General features: G+C 38.5%; 1 protein-coding gene across 1 annotated transcript in view; it reads left to right on the top strand.

The window, feature by feature from the left end:
- Positions 1 to 23,589, top strand: part of LEMD3 (LEM domain containing 3) — a 109,013-nt gene that overhangs the window by 65,009 nt on the left and 20,415 nt on the right. The window contains exons 4-6 of the mRNA XM_053719223.1: positions 9,312 to 9,379; positions 11,013 to 11,092; positions 11,179 to 11,318. Of these exons, the coding sequence (XP_053575198.1) occupies positions 9,312 to 9,379; positions 11,013 to 11,092; positions 11,179 to 11,318 (288 nt within the window). The remainder of the gene's footprint in view (positions 1 to 9,311; positions 9,380 to 11,012; positions 11,093 to 11,178; positions 11,319 to 23,589) is intronic.

The following is a 23,589-nucleotide window of genomic DNA, read 5'->3' as shown; positions in this document are numbered from 1 at the left end:
CACACAATTCTCAGGGTGAACGAGCATTGGGCACCTCAGCAAGATTTCACTGAGGTTAAGTTGGTGCTCAATATTTGTGTGCTAATGTATCTTTCTTTAGCAAAGATTATAAAAAAGTTTTTTTTTTGTTTTAAAATTTAAGGTGACAGTGTGTATTTGGCTGTTGATCTTTATTACAATATTTTCAACTGTTTATCCCATCCTTGGTGTTTTAGGATGAAACAAGTGCACACAAAAATGAGTTACTTGTGAATTAAAGAGACAGTAATGTTTTTTTTATGTAAAAATTTTTAATGAAAGATTTTCCCTTATAAGGCTTTTTGCTGTTTGGGAGTCTCTTGACTACGGTCAATTTATGCCACAATGTCTCCTATAGTGTCCCAAAAATGTTATGGCCCACATGCAGTGCTCTGCCCATCCTCTAATACTCCTCTTGGAGTTTCTTTACATTTCATATATTATAGGTTTTCACACGAGGTAGAAAACATTACTTGAGGATTTATTTTTACTCTCCGGGATGAGGTTGATTAAATGAGCAGCGTCTTGAGCCCTTTTTGAGTGATTAACAGCGCCTTACAAATATATATATATATATATATATATATATATATATATATATATACACAGTTCTGGAACAGGGGCTGGGGTTTTACTCAAATCTCTTCATTGTACCAAAGAAGGAGAATTCCTTCACACCAGTTCTGGATTTAAAAATTTTGAATCATTATGTAAGGATACCAACATTCAAAATGGTAACTATAAGGACTATTCTGCCTTTTGTTCAGCAAGGGCATTATATGTCCACAATAGATTTACAGGATGCATATTCAGATTCATCCAGATCACTATCAGTTTCTGAGATTCTCTTTCCTAGACAAGCATTACCAGTTTGTGGCTCTGCCGTTTGGCCTAGCAACAGCTCCAAGGATTTTTACAAAGGTTCTCAGTGTCCTTCTGTCTGTAATCAGAGAACAGGGTATTGTGGTATTTCCTTATTTGGACGATATCTTGGTACTTGCTCAGTCTTCACATTTAGCAGAATCTCACACGAATCGACTTGTATTGTTTCTTCGAGAACATGGTTGGAAGAACAATTTACCAAAAAGTTCATTGATTCCTCAGACAAGGGTAACCTTTTTAGGTTTCCAGATAGATTCAGTGTCCATGACTCTGTCTTTGACAGACAAGAGACGTCTAAAATTGATTTCAGCTTGTCGAAACCTTCAGTCTCAATCATTACCTTCGGTAGCCTTATGCATGGAAATTCTAGGTCTTATGACTTCTGCATCGGACGCAATCCCCTTTGCTCGTTTTCACATGCGACCTCTTCAGCTCTGTATGCTGAATCAGTGGTGCAGGGATTATACAAAGATATCTCAATTAATATCTTTAAAACCGATTGTACGACACTCTCTGACGTGGTGGACAGACCACCATCGTTTAGTTCAGGGGGCTTCTTTTGTTCTTCCGACCTGGACTGTGATTTCAACAGATGCAAGTCTGACAGGTTGGGGAGCTGTTTGGGGGTCTCTGACAGCACAAGGGGTTTGGGAATCTCAGGAGGTGAGATTACCAATCAACATTTTGGAACTCCGTGCAATTTTCAGAGCCCTTCAGTCATGGCTTCTTCTAAAGAGAGAGTCGTTCATTTGTTTTCAGACGGACAACGTCACAACCGTGGCATATGTCAATCATCAAGGAGGGACTCACAGTCCTCTGGCTATGAAAGAAGTATCTCGAATACTGGTATGGGCGGAATCCAGCTCCTGTCTAATTTCTGCGGTTCATATCCCAGGTATAGACAATTGGGAAGCGGATTATCTCGCCAAACGTTACATCCGGGCGAATGGACTCTTCACCCAGAGGTATTTCTTCAGATTGTTCAAATGTGGGGACTTCCAGAAATAGATCTGATGGCTTCTCATCTAAACAAGAAACTTCCCAGGTATCTGTCCAGATCCAGGGATCCTCAGGCGGAGGCAGTGGATGCATTGTCACTTCCTTGGAAGTATCATCCTGCCTATATCTTTCCGCCTCTGGTTCTTCTTCCAAGAGTGATTTCCAAAATTCTAAAGGAGTGCTTGTTTGTTCTGCTGGTGGCTCCAGCATGGCCTCACAGGTTTTGGTATGCGGATCTTGTCCGGATGGCCACTTGCCAACCGTGGACTCTTCCATTAAGACCAGACCTTCTATCGCAAGGTCCTTTTTTTCCATCAGGATCTCAAATCCTTAAATTTGAAGGTATGGAGATTGAACGCTTGATTCTCAGTCATAGAGGTTTCTCTGACTCTGTGATTAATACTATGTTACAGGCTCGTAAATCTGTATCTAGGAAGATATATCGAGTCTGGAAGATTTACATTTCTTGGTGTTTTTCTCATCATTTTTCTTGGCATTCTTTTAGAATTCCTAGAATTTTACAGTTTCTTCAGGATGGTTTGGATAAAGGTTTGTCTGCAAGTTCCTTGAAAGGACAAATCTCTGCTCTTTCTGTTCTTTTCCACAGAAAGATTGCTAGTCTTCCTGATATTCATTGTTTTGTACAAGCTTTGGTTCGTATAAAACCTGTCATTAAGTCAATTTCTCCTCCTTGGAGTTTGAATTTTGGTTCTGGGGGCTCTTCAAGCTCCTCCGTTTGAACCTATGCATTCGCTGGACATTAAATTACTTTCTTGGAAAGTTTTTTGTTTCTTTTGGCCATCTCTTCTGCTAGAAGTGTTTCTGAATTATCTGCTCTTTCTTGTGAGTCTCCTTTTCTGATTTTTCATCAGGATAAGGCGGTGTTGCGAACTTCTTTTAAATTTTTACTTAAGGTTGTGAATTCTATCAACTTTAGTAGAGAAATTGTGGTTCCTTCATTGTGTCCTAATCCTAAGAATTCTAAGGAAAGATCGTTGCATTCTTTGGATGTAGTTAGAGCTTTGAAATATGTTGAAGCTGCTAAAAATTTCCGAAAGTCTTCTAGTCCATTTGTTATCTTTTCCGGTTCTAGGAAAGGTCAGAAGGCCTCTGCCATTTCTTTGGCGTCTTGGTTAAAGTCTTTGATTCATCATGCTTATGTCGAGTCGGGTAAAACTCCGCCTCAAAGGATTACAGCTCATTCTACTAGGTCAGTTTCTACTTCCTGGGCGTTTAGGAATGAAGCTTCGGTTGATCAGATTTGCAAAGCAGCAACTTGGTCTTCTTTGCATACTTTTACTAAATTCTACCATTTTGATGTGTTTTCTTCTTCTGAAGCAGTTTTTGGTAGAAAAGTACTTCAGGCAGCTGTTTCAGTTTGATTCTTCTGCTTATAATTTCAGTTTTTTTCATTATAAGATTTAAACTTTGTTTTGGGTGTGGATTATTTTCAGCGGAATTGGCTGTCTTTATTTTATCCCTCCCTCTCTAGTGACTCTTGCGTGGAAGTTCCACATCTTGGGTATTTATTATCCCATACGTCACTAGCTCATGGACTCTTGCTAATTACATGAAAGAAAACATAATTTATGTAAGAACTTACCTGATAAATTCATTTCTTTCATATTAGCAAGAGTCCATGAGGCCCACCCTTTTTTGTGGTGGTTATGATTTTTTTGTATAAAGCACAATTATTCCAATTCCTTTATTTTTTTTATGCTTTCGCACTTTTTTCTTATCACCCCACTTCTTGGCTATGCGTTAAACAGATTTGTGGGTGTGGTAAGGGGTGTATTTATAGGCATTTTGAGGTTTGGGAAACTTTGCCCCTCCTGGTAGGAATGTATATCCCATACGTCACTAGCTCATGGACTCTTGCTACTATGAAAGAAATGAATTTATCAGGTAAGTTCTTGCATAAATTATGTTATAATTTGTAATTACTGTTTAATTATGAGGATGATTGATTCAGTAGTTACTATCTCTGAATGCCTCTTCATTTTTTCCTGAAAGGAAGATACTTTGGGATAATCTGGGAGAGATTTCTCAGAATCAGATGGTATAATATCTTTATTTGATCCTGAGGTTGTTTCCTTTCAGTTTTTAGCTTGAACTCCTCCTTTTGCTTCCTTAGTAGGTTTTGGCTATCTTGGACAACTGCGACACTACCGCCGTAGTCTATCATAGTGCGTCCAGTAAGTTATAAGGAACCGGTGTTGTAGTTCAGTTGGTAACTGCCCTGACTATTAAAGCTTGTTCTAAGACCAAAGTGTCACAGGTTCATATCCGGCAGGGTTGATGCAGTCCTTCGGCTTTTGAGGTTAATAAACTGTGTTCCGTTTATTAAGAACATGTTCCCCATAGTCAACTCGGCTATGGAGGCTGGGCACTCTTTCCCTAGGGTGGAATGAGTTGCCAGCTTAGCTATTAGAACTATTATACCTTTAGAGGATCGTGGGTTCTCAAAGGTCCTAGCAACAAAAATTAGAAAGGGGGATGTACACCAGGGTTTTCAATGGTGACCAGCTGTGTACTTTGCTACTGTCACTAGTGCAACGGTATATTGGTTTGATGCTTGATCTGATGCTGTTAAATCGGAAACTCCCCTGGATGAAATCCAGGATGGGATTGAAGTTTTTCAAGTTGACTAATTCCTTTTATTTCAAATTTTTCCCTTCAAGTTATCAAACTGGGAGCATTGGTCTCAGGTTTCTCTGTTCCAGCTCACAGAGCCTTTATGGTTAGAGCCTTGTTCTATGGGTGTGTGCTCTAAGTCTAAGCTTTTAACGATTTCTGACAAGGGGAAGACCTTGTTGAGACCTGGCTTGATGGAAATATTCTCTTTTGAAGTTTTCTGAATTTAAAAAAAAAAAAAGGAAAATTGATCCAAATAGCTTGTTGTTAACTCTAACCCAGCATGAAGGTCATGCCACCAATCCGGGACCGGATCTTGTAGGGGGCAGACTTTCCTTTGTTGCTCAGGCTTGGATTCGAGATGTTCTGGATTCCTAGGCAATAGATAAGTGTCCCAGGGATACGAGTTAGAGTTCAGAAGTTTTCCTCCTGGAGGCAGGGTTCTGCGTTCAAGATAATCTGAAGATCAGACAAAATGGAGAGACGTTCTTACACTGCGTAGGAGTCTTCTCAGTTCTGGAAGTGATTGTTCCAGTTCCAATACAGGTACAGGGTCGGGTTTTTTTTTTTTATCCCAATCAATTAGTGGTTCCCAAAAAAGAAAGGGAACTTGTAGACCACTTTTTACTTCTCAAGAGTCTAAACAAATTTCTTAGTGTACCGTCCTTTCAGATGGAAACTATTAGTTCCTTTCTGCCCTTGATCCTAGAGAGTCAATTTTTGTCAACAGTGGGTTTTAGAGGACGAGTACTTTCATGTACCATTCACAAGAATTGTCTCAAGTTCTAAGGTTTGCCTTTTTGGACAAACACTTTCAGTTCGCGGCTCTTCCTTTCGGTCTTGCCACAGCTTTCAGAGCTTTTCATAAAGGCTCTGGGATCACTGTTGGTGGTGCTTCGGTTAAGGGGCATTGCAGTGGCTTCCTATCCGGACGACATCCTAGTCCACGCGCCATTCTTTCAGCAATCTAGATTTCTTATCCTTCCTGCGATTTCTTGGGTGGAAGGTGGAGTGTCAGAGCTCTCGGCTTTACAGTAGGATTCTCCTCTTATTTCCATTCGGATAAGGTGTTTTTACTTAATAACTTAGGATTTCTTCCTAATGTTAGTTCTGATCGGAACATTAATCAGGAGATTGTTGTGCCTTCCTTGCGCCCTAATCCTTTTTCTAGACGGAAAGACGTTTGCACAATTTGGACGTGGTACATGCTTTAAAGTTTTGCCTGCAGGCGATTAAGGACTTTCTTCGGTCTTTGTTTGTGGTTTTCTCAGGCAAACATAAGGGACAGAAAGCTATGGCTACTTTGGCTGAAGAGTATTGTACGTTTTGCATATGAGACTGCTGGACAGCGGCCTCCAGAGAGTTACGGCTTATTCCACGAGGACTGTTTCTTCCTCATGGGCATTCAAGAAGGAAGCTTCTGTGGAACAGATTTGCAAGGTTGCAACTTGGTTCTTTCTTCACACTTTTTTTCTAAATTTTACAAGATTGATACTTTTGAGACTGAGGCTGCTTTTGGGAGAAAGGTTCTTCAAGCAGTGGTGCCTTCCGTTTAGCTTCCCTGTCTTGTCCCTCCTGTATCATCTGTGTCCTCTAGCTTGGGTATTGTATCCTATTAGTAAAAAGATGATCCGTGGACTCATCGTGTCTTTAAGAAGGAAAGCGAATTTATGCTTACCTGATAAATGTATTTCTTCTTAGACACGATGAGTCCACGGCCCGCCCTGTTCTTTTAGACAGGTTGTAGGTTATTGTAAACTTCAGACACCTCTGCACCTTGGCTTTTCCTTTCTCTTCCTAACTTTGGTCGAATGACTGGAGTGGGAGGAAAGGGAGGAGCTATTTAACAGCTCTGCTGTGGTGCTCTTTGCCTCCTCCTGCTGACCTGGAGGTGAATATCCCATAAGTAATGAAGATGATCCGTGGACTCATCGCGTCTACGAAGAAATACATTTATCAGGTAAGCATAAATTTTCTTTGCTAATTTTCTCATATCAAATTTTCTTCATTGTCTTGGTATGCTCTATCTGAATCACAAAATAATTTTTTTGGGTTCACTGTCCCTTTAATTTTACTTCTATTAAATTTGCTAAGCTCATGTTTTGTCGAAGAGATATCTAGATAGGTAGTATGCACATGCCTGAAGCACTACATGACAGGAAAAAGTGCTGCCATCTAGTGCTCTTGCTAATGTATAACATTGGTGCAAAACTGCTGCAATATCCCTGTTTATCAACAAAGGATAACAAGGAAACTAAGAATTTGATAATAGAAGTAAATAGTTGTTTAAAATTGTGTGTGGTGTCTGAATCATGAAAGAGAATTTTTTTTTTGGTGTTATGTCCCTTTTTTTAAATAAATACCTGTTTAATGAAATGTTCATTAACTAAGATAAATCAGTGCTAAACCACTTATGGGGCTTGCTTTTATCAAGCCCTTCACTTCCCCATGACTGCAGGTTCTCACAGGCCCATTTCTTTGTTCAATTTGGGTGGTAATCCCCATAGACACCAGCAGGGAGCACATGGAGTTTGGCCTCCTGAGATGCGTTGCATATCAAAAACATGGAACTATGCAGTCTTCAGGACTCTTCAGCATTGGCTCTTGCTAAGTGAGGACCCTTTTCTGAGGGTTTACGTCAATATACATACAATTTGATGGCGAGACTGATATATGCACTAATTATTCCCTGGTTGTTCAATTTACATCTTTCCTCATTTTGTTACTAAGGTAATAGCCAGGATAAAATAGCAAAGTCCCTGTGATTGCTGAAGCATGGCCTTGCAGAACTTGGTATGCAGATATTATACAAATGTCCTCTTCTCAAGAAGGACCTTCTCTCTCAAGGACACTTCTTCCATCAAGATATTAAATCTCTAAATTAGGCAGCATAGTGACTGAAAACCTTATATTGTTTCAATAGTTTTGGCTCCTGTGACTCCTTGATGTAGGCTAGACAACATTTTACAAGTACATTTTTACAAAGTATGTAAAGATTTTCTTTCCTCACGTTAATCATAGAATTATCATTGGAGTTCCTCGTATTTTACAAATTTTGCAGGATGGTCTGGATAATGGTTTATCAGCCATTAAAGGGACATAAAACTACACATTTTTTTTTTTCATTCTTCAGATAACATTTTTATCAACTTTCCAATTTACTTCTATGATCAAATTTGCTTTTTCGCATGATATTCTGTGTTGAAAATATATGTAGTTTGGCATCTGGAGCACTATAGGGCAGAATAATAGTGCTGCTATCTAGTGCTCTTGCAAATGGATAACATTCTTGCAAACCTGCTGCTATATAGTGCTTTAGAAATGCGTCCCTGCTTAACAACAAAAGTTTCCAAGAAAACTTGTTAGAAGTAAATTATAAAGTTGTTTAAAACGGCATGGTCTGCCAGATACATACCGTGCTTATGTCTGCAGCACTACATGACTGTAAATGCTGCCATCTAGTGCTTTTGCTAATGAATAACATTTCAGCACTATATGGTACCAGTTTTGCAACACACATGCACACTCCTGATTTTATCTTCCTGTTTTTTAACAAAGGATAACAAGTAAACAAAGAATATGTAATTTTTTTTTTTCTATCTATATCATGAAAGAAAAATGTTGCGTTATGTCCCTTTGAAAAAAAGAGTATGGAAATTAAAGTGACTGCCTGCACATGCCAGAAGCAATTTTTCCTTGCAAGTCCCAGGACAAGCTTTCTGATTGTATGTGATATGCTTCATCACTTTCAGTGATTCAAGATTTATGTCCCTTTTGAGCACTGCTTTACAAACATGTTCATAATTTAAATGTTTAAAACTGTCCTTTGTTAGCGCAACTTGCACTGTTTTGCAGTCCAAAAAAACCCAGCTTCTATAGTATTTCTATTTGCGCCTTTGGAGAACGCAAAGTTCTCCTTCAATACGCGTATTCTAGTTATCCATAGGTACTGTGGAGAACCGCGTTAGAAATCATGTTTTTGAGCTCTTGTCATGTTCACATCTATTTCTGACGCAATACTTTCTTATTCTAGCAAAAAAAGCTCATATTTGCCCCATGTAAAACGCAAATGTAAGTACTTTAAGAGGGCAGACAATACTACCTAAAAAAACAAACAAAAAACAAAAAACCCCCACGTATTTTGAAATAAATCAGGAGAACTTCCTTTTTTTTCACGAGGACAAATTAATCTTCATAAATGCAAAGGAATTCTCCAAGCCCTTGATAAATCTAGCCCTTAGGGTCTGTTTTTTTTACAGATTGTGTGGGGGATTCAATTTTTTGGCTGTCTCTTTAGGACAATCTAATATTAAAATATAAAAAAAAATTGTTACTTGGAAACATTTTAACAAAAAAAATCAATGCATAAATATTTTGACATTGTTTAATTTTGCAGCAATATTATAAAGAGCTCATTTAGAATAAACATCTAATGCATTGGGCACCAGTAGCACATATATAGAAATTTTATACCGTAAACACCTGAGCAAAAGGTTTTGATGGTTATTTAGGGGTGCAGCCTAACCAATTGGACACTTGCATCTGCAATATCAAATTTCATTGTTGCTGTTGTCCTAGACCAGTCTACAATATAAAGTATACTCCTAGGTTAGAGGACCATAATAATCTACTTAATAGAAAGTGTATATGTATGTCTCTTGATAAGACTGAGATCTAAAAAAAGTTTTACAATTTTTTTTTTTTGGGAGTCCTAGTCCTTGAATGTTTTCTAAAATATATATATATATATATATATTTAATTTTCAAATCTTTTCTAGGTGATCATATTTGTGGTCACTCTGATCACCCTAAACTTTCCATCCAGGAGACAACTGAATATTTAATGGTGAGTGTGATTGAAGACTAAAATAAGCCTTAGCTATTGTGAGAATCACCTTGTATTTACATCTGTCTTGTATACCCCAATATAACTTGATAGAGCAGGAAATATTCTAGAATTTGGGTAAAGATGAGTTATACGAGTAGTCTAAACTTGCAGAATGTTTAGTTATAAATTTGCAGCTCCTTTTTTTATTCGTGGAGAACATCGGTTTAATGTCATGAAGGTACTTAAAGGGATAGTAAACCAAATTTTTTTTTTTCATGATTCAGAGCATGCAATTTTAAGCAACTTTCTAATTTACTCCTATTAACTTTTCTTTGTTCTCTTGGTACCTTTATTTGAAAAAGTAGCAATGTAAGCTAAGGAGCCGGCCCTTTTTTGGATCAGCACCCTGGCTAGGGCTTGTGATTGGTGGCTACATTTAGCCACCCAATAAGCAAGAGCAACTCAGGTTCTGAACCTTAAATGGGCCGGCTCTTAAATGGGCCGGCTCTTAAATGGGCCGGCTCTTAAATGGGCCGGCTCTTAAATGGGCCGGCTCTTAAATGGGCCGGCTCTTAAATGGGCCGGCTCTTAAATGGGCCGGCTCTTAAATGGGCCGGCTCTTAAGCTTTACATTCTTGCTTTTCAAATTAAGATACCAAGAGAAGGAAGAAAAATAGATAATAAATTGCATGCTCTATCTGAATCATGAGTTTAATTTTGACTTTACTGTCCCCTTAAAGGGATACTAAACCCAAAATTTGTCTTTCAAGGTTCAGATAGAGAATACAATTTTTAAACATTCCAATTTTCTATTTAATTTGCTTTCTCCTTTAGATATCCTTTGTTGAAGAAATGGCAATGCACATGGGTGAGTCAATCGCATGAAGCATCTATGTGCAGCCACCAGTCAGAAGCTACTAAGCCTATCTAGATTTGCTTTTCAGCAAATTATATCACGTGAAATGAAGTAAATTGGGTAATAGAAGTAAATTAGAAAGTTGTTTAAAATTGCATGATCTTTCTATATCAGGAAAGAAAAATAATTGGGGTTTATGTCTCAAGGTTTTCTGAACAGGTGATTTTTCAAAGAATCTATGAAAGGTTAGCAATAGTCTGACAGCAAGGTAGTGTTCCTTAGATTAGGTGCAGCCTGAGACATTTTGGAGACTGGAGAGAGTAATTGATGGTGAAGCATTTTTAAATGTAATTCATGGATAGATTGAAAAGTGGTTTCTGTAATATCTGGAGATGAATGGGGGTGCTCAAACTTTATATGTAGAGCTGGCAGCTAATGACAGGATAGGTATAGGCGAACATTTTTACTCAGATTATAATTAAACACTGATAATGAGGCTTCCATATTTTAAATGGAAGACATCGCTTCCCAAAAAACGATTAAATCCCCAGTAGTAGTTACTCAGTCCCATAGATAAGTGCATGATATGGAGATCCTTTCAAACCCACTTACCTGCATTTACAAGTCTACTATATGGAATACATGTATGTGTAAATAGTAAAAATTTTAAAAAAATGTACTAAATGCATTTTTGTTGATTGAAGTATATTTCAAAAATGCATCTATTTAAAACTGAAATGCAACCATACACGTTTCAGTTTTGAAGTTTCTATCTATTCCCCCCCCCCCCATCAGGAACTAGGTGATGAATATGCGAGTGAATTAAATAAATCTTTGGAGTGGATCTTACATTCTGGGAAAGATGTTGGAATCAAGTAAGTCTGTACATTTTTTTTATCTCTATTCATGCCAAAATAAGGAATGTTCTGATCTAACGTGAACTCTTCTGTTTTATTCATAGGTGCTCTGGGGATACTGATAGTATAGTAACTATCGCAGATGTAACGTTTTTGGAATCCACGCAACCTCAGATGTCCTTTTCGTGTCGCATCAGGCGTGCATTTATTACTGTAGTGCACAGGTTGTCACTGTTGCTTCTAGGTAAGAAGTTTTTCACTGAACGTTGTTTTTAAGTTGCACACTTTTCAACTCCTTAATTTAAACTTTTTTTCCTTAATGCAATATCCGCATTTGAATTGCTTCGGTTTAAGCTTGTTTCCTGTTTACTTTTTTTTTTTTTTGTATGTAAATGGTTTTTAGTGGAAAAAGATATTTCATATGCACATAAAATCATTTTGTAGGAAGAAGATAATTTACAAATATAGTTTTAAACAAAAGCTCAGTAATTTGTTAGACCCCACATCCAAACTCATGAAAAGAAATGCAGTATAATTTCATGTGATTATATTATTGTGCTTTTTAAATACAGGTACAAATTCCCAAATCTGAAATTCCAAAATCCAAACAATTTTTATTTTTAGGAAGAAAAAAAAACATAATTTATGCTTACCTGATAAATTCCTTTCTCCTGTAGTGTAGTCAGTCCACGGGTCATCCATTACTTATGGGATTATATCTCCTCCCCAACAGGAAGTGCAAGAGGATCACCCAAGCAGAGCTGCTATATAGCTCCTCCCCTCTACGTCATACCCAGTCATTCGACCGAAACCAAACGAGAAAGGAGAAACTATAGGGTGCAGTGGTGACTGGAGTTTAAGATAAAATTTTTTAGACCTGCCGTAAACAACAGGGCGGGCCGTGGACTGACTACACTACAGGAGAAAGGAATTTATCAGGTAAGCATAAATTATGTTTTCTCCTGTTAAGTGTAGTCAGTCCACGTGTCATCCATTACTTATGGGATACCAAAGCTAAAAGTACACGGATGACGGGAGGGAAAGGCAGGATCTTTACACGGAAGGAACCACTGCCTGTAGAACCTTTCTCCCAAAAACAGCCTCCGAAGAAGCAAAAGTGTCAAATTTGTAAAATTTTGAAAAAGTATGAAGTGAAGACCAAGTTGCAGCCTTGCAAATCTGTTCAACAGAGGCCTCATTCTTAAAGGCCCAAGTGGAAGCCACAGCTCTAGTAGAATGAGCTGTAATCCTTTCAGGAGGCTGCTGTCCAGCAGTCTCATATGCTAAACGTATTATGCTACGAAGCCAAAAAGAGAGAGAGGTAGCCGAAGCTTTTTGACCTCTCCTTTGTCCAGAATAAACGACAAACAGGGAAGAAGTTTGACGAAAATCCTTAGTTGCCTGCAAATAAAATTTCAGGGCACGGACAACGTCTAGATTGTGCAGAAGTCGTTCCTTCTTTGAAGAAGGGTTAGGGCACAATGATGGAACAACAATCTCTTGATTGATATTCCTATTAGTGACTACCTTAGGTAAGAACCACAATGTAAGGCCGATAACTCAGACTCTTCTAGCCGAGGAAATAGCCATTAAAAACAGAACTTTCCAAGATAACAGCTTGATATCAATGGAATGAAGGGGTTCAAACGGAACACCTTGCAGAACGTTAAGAACTAAGTTTAAGCTCCACGGCGGAGCAACAGTCTTAAAAACAGGCTTAATCCTAGCCAAAGCCTGACAAAAAGCCTGAACGTCTGGAACTTCTGACAGACGTTTGTGTAAAAGGATAGACAGAGCTGAGATCTGTCCCTTTAACGAACTAGCAGATAAACCCTTTTCTAAACCTTCTTGTAGAAAAGACAATATCCTAGGAATCCTAACCTTACTCCATGAGTAACACTTGGATTCGCACCAATGTAAATATTTACGCCATATTTTATGGTAAATTTTCCTGGTAACAGGTTTCCTAGCCTGTATTAAGGTATCAATCACTGACTCAGAGAATCCCCGCTTTGAGAGAATCAAGCGTTCAATCTCCATGCAGTCAGCCTCAGAGAAATTTGATTTGGATGTTTGAAAGGACCCTGAATCAGAAGGTCCTGTCTCAGAGGCAGAGACCAAGGTGGACAGGACGACATGTCCACTAGATCTGCATACCAGGTCCTGCGTGGCCACGCAGGCGCTATTAGAATCACTGATGCTCTCTCCTGTTTGATCCTGGCAATCAATCGAGGAAGCATCGGGAAGGGTGGAAACACATAAGCCATGTTGAAAACCCAAGGTGCTGTCAGAGCATCTATCAGTACCGCTCCCGGGTCCCTGGACCTGGATCCGTAACAAGGAAGCTTGGCGTTCTGGCGAGACGCCATGAGATCCAGATCTGGTTTGCCCCAATGCTGAAGTAGTTGGGCAAACACCTCCGGATGAAGTTCCCACTCCCCCGGATGAAAAGTCTGGCGACTTAGGAAATCCGCCTCCCAGTTCTCCACGCCTGGGATGTGGATCGCTGACAGGTGGCAAGAGTGAGACTCTGCCCAGCGAATTATCTTTGAAACTTCCATCATCGCTAGGGAACTCCTTGTCCCTCCCTGATGGTTGATGTAAGCCACAGTCGTGATGTTGTCCGACTGAAACCTGATGAACCTCAGAGTTGCTAACTGAGGCCAAGTCAGAAGGGCATTGAGAACTGCTCTTCATTCCAGAATGTTTATTGGAAGGAGTCTCTCCTCCTGAGTCCATGATCCCTGAGCCTTCAGGGAATTCCAGACAGCGCCCCAACCTAGCAGGCTGGCGTCTGTTGTTACAATCGTCCAATCTGGCCTGCTGAAGGGCATCCCCCTGGACAGATGTGGCCGAGAAAGCCACCATAGAAGAGAATCTCTGGTCTCTTGATCCAGATTTAGCATAGGGGACAAATCTGAGTAATCCCCATTCCACTGACTTAGCATGCACAATTGCAGCGGTCTGAGATGCAGGCGTGCAAAAGGTACTATGTCCATTGCCGCTACCATTAAGCCGATTACCTCCATGCATTGAGCCACTGACGGGTGTTGAATGGAATGAAGGACACGGCAAGCATTTAGAAGTTTTGATAACCTGTCCTCTGTCAGGTAAATTTTCATTTCTACAGAATCTATAAGAGTCCCCAAGAAGGGAACTCTTGTGAGTGGCAATAGAGAACTCTTTTCTACGTTCACCTTCCACCCATGCGACCTTAGAAATGCCAGAACTAACTCTGTATGAGACTTGGCAGTTTGGAAATTTGACGCTTGTATCAGAATGTCGTCTAGGTACGGAGCTACTGCTATTCCTCGCGGTCTTAGTACCGCCAGAATAGAGCCCAGAACCTTTGTAAAGATTCTTGGAGCTGTAGCTAACCCGAAGGGAAGAGCTACAAACTGGTAATGCCTGTTTAGGAAGGCAAACCTTAGATACCGGTAATGATCCTTGTGAATTGGTATGTGAAGGTAGGCATCCTTTAAATCCACTGTGGTCATGTACTGACCCTTTTGGATCATAGGTAAGATGGTCCGAATAGTTTCCATTTTGAACGATGGAACTCTTAGGAATTTGTTTAGGATCTTTAAATCCAATATTGGTCTGAAGGTTCCCTCTTTTTTGGGAACCACAAACAGATTTGAGTAAAACCCTTGTCCGTGTTCAGACCGCGGAACTGGGTGGATCACTCCCATTAGTAAAAGGTCTTGTACACAGCGTAGAAACGCCTCTTTCTTTATCTGGTTTGCTGACAACCTTGAAAGATGAAATCTCCCTTTTGGAGGAGAAGCTTTGAAGTCCAGAAGATATCCCTGAGATATGATCTCCAACGCCCAGGGATCCTGGACATCTCTTGCCCAAGCCTGGGCGAAGAGAGAAAGTCTGCCCCCCACTAGATCCGTTTCCGGATCAGGGGCCCTCACTTCATGCTGTCTTAGGGGCAGCAGCAGGCTTTCTGGCCTGCTTGCCCTTGTTCCAGGACTGGTTAGGTTTCCAGCCCTGTCTGTAGCGAGCAACAGTTCCTTCCTGTCTTGGAGCGGAGGAAGTTGATGCTGCTCCTGCCTTGAAGTTACGAAAGGCACGAAAATTAGACTGTTTAGCCTTTGGTTTGGCCCTGTCTTGAGGCAGGGCACGGCCCTTACCTCCAGTAATGTCAGCGATAATTTCTTTCAAACCGGGCCCGAATAATGTCTGCCCTTTGAAAGGTATGTTAAGCAATTTAGATTTAGAAGTCACATCGGCTGACCAGGATTTAAGTCACAGCGCTCTACACGCTTGAATGGCGAATCCGGAGTTCTTAGCCGTAAGCTTAGTTAAGTGTACTACGGCATCAGAAATAAATGAATTAGCTAGCTTAAGGACTTTAAGCTTGTCTATAATCTCATCCAATGGAGCTGAGCTAATGGTCTCTTCCAGAGACTCAAACCAGAATGCCGCCGCAGCCGTGACAGGCGCAATGCATGCAAGGGGTTGTAATATAAAACCTTGTTGAACAAACATTTTCTTAAGGTAACCCTCTAACTTTTTATCCATTGGATCTGAAAAAGCACAGCTATCCTCCACCGGGATAGTGGTGCGCTTAGCCAGAGTAGAAACTGCTCCCTCCACCTTAGGGACCGTCTGCCATAAGTCCCGTGTGGTGGCGTCTATTGGAAACATTTTTCTAAATATAGGAGGGGGTGAAAAAGGCACACCGGGTCTATCCCACTCCTTGTTAATAATCTCTGTATCATACAACAGTGGGGAAGCTCAGTAAACTGATTTTATTCAGATACAAACGACAGCCATGTGGTAAAAATCATGCCCATAAAGTTTTATCACCAAGTACCTCAGAAAAAAACGATTAACATGCCAGTAAATGTTTTAAAAATAAAATTATGAAATGTTATTAATAAGCCTGCTGCTAGTCGCTTTCACTGCAGTGGAGGCTCAAATATAACTTAAATGTATACAGTATTTTCTTAGTGAAGTTCCATTCCCCAGAAATACCTCAGTGTAAACATACATACATATCAGCCTGATACCAGTCGCTACTACTGCATTTAAGGCTGCACTTACATTACATCGGTATTAGCAGTATTTTCTCAGTCAATTCCATTCCTTAGAAAATAATATACTGCAACATACCTCCTTGCAGGTGAACCCTGCCTGCTGTCCCCTTTTCTGAAGTTACCTCACTCCTCAGAATGGCCGAGAACAGCAAGTGGATCTTAGTTACGACCGCTAAGATCATACACAAACTCAGGTAGATTCTTCTTCTAATGCTGCCTGAGAAACAACACACTCCGGTGCTGTTTAAAATAACAAACTTTTGATTGAAGAAATAAAAACTAAGTTTAACAACCACAGTCCTCTCACACGTCCTATCTATTAGTTAGGTGCAAGAGAATGACTGGGTATGACGTAGATGGGAGGAGCTATATAGCAGCTCTGCTTGGGTGATCCTCTTGCACTTCCTGTTGGGGAGGAGATATAATCCCATAAGTAATGGATGACCCGTGGACTGACTACACTTAACAGGAGAAAATTACTTTTTTTCCTGCCTGTAAGCCACAATTATCTTCCTGTGTTTTTTGTGTTCTAAAATGCAAATAGTCTATTTAAAACGGTAAATGACCTTTCTTACTACACTATCTTTCTGAGGGTATTATTTATACAAAAGTAGTAAATTATATAAAACTACTTTTTAGGTTGCTGGTATAAGCGGTGTTATGACCTGTAAATATTGCCTAAATTACATAAGACAGGGGGTCAACAAATCTTTTAAAAATTTAGGAGCCAGTAAGAATATTTAGAACCACACATACTCTAAGGAGCCAGACAATGGTATTTGCATATTGCTATATGGAGAATAACCCAAAATGTTAGGAGCCAGCGGTTAAATTCTAGGAACCAGTGGCTCCCTGGGTTTGTCAAGCCCTGACGAGATATTGTTTACACTTTTTTTGTTCCATCCTCTCTCTCCAAACTGTCCCATTTTAAAGATGCAAATATTCAAAAATCCAAACTATTCTGAAATCCAAACCTTTTCTAGTTTCAAGCAGTTTGGATAAAGGGTTTTCTACCTGTATAGTGGTTTTGGAATCCTGTAGTTAAATGAAGTTTAAAGCAGCATTTAAAGTGATGGTAAATTCACTTCAATAACTTTGCATAGTCTGAAAACTCTTCTAACTAGCATATTGATATGCTTATTTTGTTCTAACGTCAAATCTACTTTTAATACTGAGCGTTTTTGTCAGGCTGTGTTACCTGATTTAATGCAGTCTCTCTGAATGGTGTTCCCTTAGGCTTCATTGACTGGCAGCTCTTTCAGCCAATCAGAGGCTCACCATGCACCCCATGTAAGTTAGTCACAGCATGCTCCCATGCTTGGAACTCAGGCTGGAAGTTGAACTGCGCAACTGCTATGCTATTTGCGCAACATAAACAGTGAGGCTGCTTACTGTTAACATACTGTAAGTTTCCTTACTGTTTATGTTGCACAAATAGCGTAGCAGTTGCGTGTGCGCAGTTCAACTTCCAGCCTGAGTTCCAAGCACGGGAGCGTTCTGTGACTAACGGGAGCCTGCCAGCCTAGAGATGTCCTTGCCTCTTTGTATTTGACCATCCTGTTTTTATAACCGTTTCTTAAATCAATAAATGTTAAGTTTTAACTACAACTTTATTGCTATCGCTCATTTCTTCGGACTTGGGATTGTAACTTACATGGGGCGCATGGTGAGCCTCTGATTGGTTGAACTGCCAGTCAAAGAAACCTAAGGGAAAATCATTCGGAGAGGCTGCATTGAATCAGGTAACGGAGCCTTACAAAAACGCTCACTATTAAAGTGGATTTGACATTGGAACAAAATAAGCATATCAATATGCTAGTTAGAAGTTTTCAGACTATGCAAAGTTATGAAAGTGAATTTACCATCACTTTAGGTCGATTTATATTAATGCATTAGAAATACTTTTATTTTTTTAGTGAATTTTAATAGATCGGTATAAAAAGTTTTAAAAAACTTTAAAAAAACATAATTTATGTAAGAATTTACCTGATAAATTCATTTTTCATATTGGCAAGAGTCCATGAGCTAGTGACGTATGGGATATACAATCCTACCAGGAGGGGCAAAGTTTTCCAAACCTCAAAATGCCTATAAATACACCCCTCACCACACCCACAATTCAGTTTAACGAATAGCCAAAAAGTGGGGTAATAATGAAAGGAGTAAAAAGCATCAACAAAGGAATTTGGAAATAATTGTGCTTTATACAAAAAAATCATAACCACCATAAAAAGGGTGGGTCCTCATGGACTCTTGCCAATATGAAAGAAATTAATTTATCAGGTAAATTCTTACATAAATTATGTTTTATTTCATATAATTGGCAAGCGTCCATGAGCTAGTGACGTATGGGATATCAATACCCAAGATGTGGAACTCCACGCAAGAGTCACTAGAGAGGGGAGGGATAAAAATAAACAGCCATTTCTCGCTGAAATAATAATCCACAACCCAAAATATGTTGTTCTCATAATGAAAAGAAAAACTTAAAACCTCCGCAGAAGAATCAAACTGAAACAGCTGCCTGAAGAACTTTTCTACCAGAAACTGCTTCTGAAGAAGCAAATACATCAAAATGGTAAAATTTAGTAAATGTATGCAAAGAAGACCAAGTTGCAGCTTTGCAAATCTGATCAACTGAAGCTTCATTCTTAAAAGCCCACAAAGTGGAGACTGATCTAGTAGAATAAGCTGTAATTCTCTGAGGCGGGGCCTAGCCCGACTCCAAATAAGCTTGATGAATCAAAAGCTTTAACCAAGAAGCCAAGGAAATAGCAGAGGCCTTCTGACCTTTCCTAGGACCAGAAAATATAACAGACTAGAAGTCTTCCTGAAATCTTTAGTAGCTTCAACATATTTTAAAGCCCTTACCACATCCAAAGAATTCTTAGGATTAGGACACAAGGAAGGGACAACAAGTTCTCTACTAATTTTGTTAGAATTCACAACTTTAGGCAAAAATTTAAATGTAGTCCGCAAAACCGCCTTATCCTGATGAAAAATCAGAAAAGGAGATTCACAATAAAGAGCTGATAGCTCAAACTCTTCTAGCAGAAGAGATGGCCAAAAGGAACAACACTTTCCAAGAAAGTAGTTTAATGTCCAAAGAATGCATAGGCTTAAATGGAGGAGCCTGTAACGCCTTCAAAACCAAATTAAGACTCCAAGGAGGAGAGATTGATTTAATGACGGGCTTAATACGAACTAAAGCCTGAACAAAACGGTGAATATCAGGAAGTTTAGCAATCTTTCCGTGAAATAAAACAGAGAGGGCAGAAATTTTTCCCTTCAAGGAACTTGCAGACAAACCCTTGTCCAAACCATCCTGAAGAAACTGTAGAATTCTAGGAATTCTCATAAATTCTCTTGGCATTCTTAAAGAACATCAGGAAATGTAGGTCTTCCAAACTCTATAATAAATCTTTCTAGAGACAGATTTACGAGCTTGTAACATAGTATTAATCACTGAGTCAGAGAAACCTCTATGACTAAGCACTAAGCGTTCAATTTCCATACCTTCAAATTTAATGATTTGAGATCTTGATGGAAAAACGGACCTTGAGACAGAAGGCCTTAACGGAAGTGGCCAAGGTTGGCAACTGGACATCTGAACAAGATCCACATACCAAAACCTGTGTGGCCATGCTGGAGCCACCAGCAACACAAATGATTGTTCCATTATGATTTTGGATATCACTCTTGGAAAAAGAACTAGAGGCGGAAAAATGTAAGCAGGATGATAACACCAAAGAAGTGTCAGTGCATCCACTGCATCTGCCTGAACATACATGGACAGGTAGCTGGGAAGGTTCTTGTTTAGATGAGAAGCCATGAGATCTATCTCTGGAAGACCCCACATCTGAACAATCTGAGAAAATACATCTAGATGGAAAGAGCACTTCCCTGGATGTAAAGTCTGACAGGTGAGATAATCCGCCTCCCAATTGTCTACATCTGGGATTTGCACCGCAGAGATTAGACAGGAGCTGGATTCCGCCCAAGCAAGTATCCAAGATACTTCTTTCATTGCTTGGACTGTGAGTCCCACCCTGATGATTGACATATGCCACAGTTGTGATATTGTCTGTCTGAAAGCAAATGAATGGTTCTCTCTTCAACAGAGGAGTGTTACCATAAGGCGCCAAAATAAAACCACACAAGCTCTCTCTCAAAGGGGCGAGATCTCCCAACCAGATCTCAAAAGGAAAAAAGAGAATATGCTATAGAAAGAGCGCTACAATATTCCTGTTAAGGTATATGTAGCTTAGGGTGGTGTCCACGATGTGTTAAAATACTTCTATGGTATATAATACAAAATATTGAGAAGGACGTTTATATAAGAAAAGTGTGTAAAAAAAAAAGAAAGTGTTTCTTAATAAAAATGTTATTTAATAAACAATCTTCTAAAATACAAGAAATGAACAACTTCCTAAAATACAATTCTTAAAATGCAATGAGTGGATAATCTTCTAAAATACAGGTCTACCTAGCTGCCGCATAGCTCCTTTACAATCCATTATGAATGCCTCTGCCAGGCTCATCTTCCTTACTTGTCTCTCTTCATCTGCTGCACCTCTCTGCCAATCCCTTCACTGGCTTCCTCTTGCCTCTAGGATTAAACATAAAATCCTCACCCTGATATATAAAGCTCTCAACTGCACTGCTCCCCCCTACATCTCAGAACTTGTCTCTAGATACTCTCCCTCCCGTCCCCTTCGATCAGCTCAGGATCTCCTCCTCTCTTGTTACTTCCTCACATTCACGTTTACAGGACTTCTCCAGACTGGCCCCCATCTTGTGGAATTCCCTGCCTCGCTCATAAGACTCTCCCCTAGTTTTAACAGCTTCAAGCACTCCCTAAAAACTCTACTATTCAGGGATGCTTACAACCAACACTAACCTTTCTTAACGCCATTGCTTTCCCATTGAACCCCTTAGATTGTAAGCCTATGGGCCCAGCTGTTTACAGATCTCTTCATAAGAGCCGACTACAACAGTGAAACTCTCGGCAGGGCCCTCTACTTACTTGACCCCTACAAAAGCTATCCTGTACACAGACTATGTTTACAGCGCTGCGGAACCTGTTGGCGCTCTACAAATACCTGATGATAATAATAAATAGATATACAATCTTATGTTTTACAATGCATAGAATTTAAAAATATATAGAATCTAAAATACAGTAAATGGATATACAATCTTATGTTTTACAATGCATAGAATTTAAAAATATAAAAATGTTGTGAAAATATCTTATAATATCTATGTCCTAAGAACTTGATAAATAGGCAATACAATGATAAAATAATGGTATATAAATTGATACATGCATACAGTTAATACATAGCAATTATCTTAATTGAAAGACAAGATAAAGCACAGTCCGTGTGGTTCCAATAGTGATGGTTATGATGATGTCGTGTGTTTATAAATGGAAATCCAAAATGTCCAAAAACAATAAGTGAAAATCCAAGGTGTCCAAAAATAATCCAAAATGAAATATCAATATAAATGTGTCTAAAGGATGTGTGTATACAAAAAAGATCCAATAAGATGATTATATGTGATGTGTAAAAATTAAAAAAAAAATCAGACATCAAAAAAATCCGTGGATATATGGGGCAAAAAAAAGAAATTTATTTAAAATTCAAAAATACTTACAAAATACTGAAAAAAGTAAAAATAAAAATGCAGTGAAAAAAAGTAGTGAGAAAAAAAAAGGGTGTACACCTTTTAAAAAAATATATAATAATGTATTATATGGTCTTAATATGATTGGGTAGAAAAATAGAATGAGGGTATGCCCTCAAAAGTATGTATAACTGTTTTCCTTTAGTGCATAAAAAGTTAGATCCTTATTTCCAAATAAGTGTTAAATCCTAAATATAATGGTGCTGGTGGTATAGTATTTGCTTGTAATCTTCTTTCAGAAGTGGTTATAATAATCCTAAATCTGACATCGGATTCCTATATAAAAAATAAAAAGAACATAGTGCAATATTGCCTCTATATTTATAACAAAATAAGTATCCTGCTTTACCGTGTGTGCCTGAGCTGCAATACCAGTACAATCTACGCGTTTCGGTCTGTGAGGACCTTTCTCAAGACTGGTATCGGCTGTATTATGTTGCTACCTTAAATAGATTGAATTGTCCAATTGGACCTTTCCAAAAAATGCGCCAACATTTTTTTACGCCAAATTTGTTGACCTTAAGCTCTTGTGAAGCTAACCTGTGTGGATTAACTATTATGCCCCGGAAATGTTTACAGGTTCCCATGGAGTGTTTACACATCCTCTGTGCATCTCCTCTGATCCGGAATAACCGGAAACGTTCAGACCCGGAAATTAATTATGCACTTCCGGTCATGCGCTAATGACTTGAATGAGGCTCCGGTATTCTTGGCGGCAAAGAGCATGTTTCTAAGTCCATATGTGTTTAAAAAAAAAAAAAAAAAAAAAAAGTATTGTGGTCTCAGGAGTATATGGGTATTTGCAGGATTTGTTGCCTATATTGACAATAAAAGTAACGGCCAAGCCTACTCTACTCATACATATAATTTATGTGTCGTTAATATGGATTTAGCCAAAAGATATTTTATTTCGCTTATTACTGTTATAAATATAGAGGCAATATTGCACTATGTTCTTTTTATTTTTTATATAGGAATCCGATGTCAGATTTAGGATTATTATAACCACTTCTGAAAGAAGATTACAAGCAAATACTATACCACCAGCACCATTATATTTAGGATTTAACACTTATTTGGAAATAAGGATCTAACTTTTTATGCACTAAAGAAGGAAAACATTTATACATACTTTTGAGGGCACACCCTCATTCTATTTTTCTACCCAATCATATTAAGACCATACTGTGTATACATTATTATATATTTTTTTAAGGTGTACACCTTTTTTTTTTTTTTTTTTTTTTTTCTCACTGCTTTTTTTCACTGCTTTTTTCACTGCATTTTTATTTTTACTTTTACCTTTTTCAGTATTTTGTATTTTTTAATTTAAAATAAATTTCTCTTTTTTGATGTCTTTTTTTGATTTTTTTTTTTTTTAATTTTTACACATTGCATATAATCTTATTGGATCTTTTTTTGTATACACACATCCTTTAGACACATTTATATTGATATTTCATTTTGGATTATTTTTGTACACCTTGGATTTTCACTTATTGTTTTTGGACATTTTGGATTTCCATTTATAACACACGACATAACCATCACTATTGGAACTACACGGACTGTGCTTTATCTTGTCTTTCAATTAAGATAATTGCTATGTATTAACTGTATGCATGTATCTATTTATATATAATATTTTATCATTGTATTGCCTATTAAGTTCTTAGGACATAGATATTATAAGATATTTTCACAACATTTTTTGTATTTTTAAATTCTATGCATTGTAAAACATAAGATTGTATATCTATTTACTGTATTTTAGAA

The sequence above is a fragment of the Bombina bombina genome, chromosome 6 (assembly GCF_027579735.1).
Source record: "Bombina bombina isolate aBomBom1 chromosome 6, aBomBom1.pri, whole genome shotgun sequence".
NCBI lineage: Eukaryota > Metazoa > Chordata > Amphibia > Anura > Bombinatoridae > Bombina > Bombina bombina.
The sequence above is the reverse complement of the archived record's forward strand: the minus strand, read 5'-3'. Positions and strand labels throughout refer to the sequence as shown.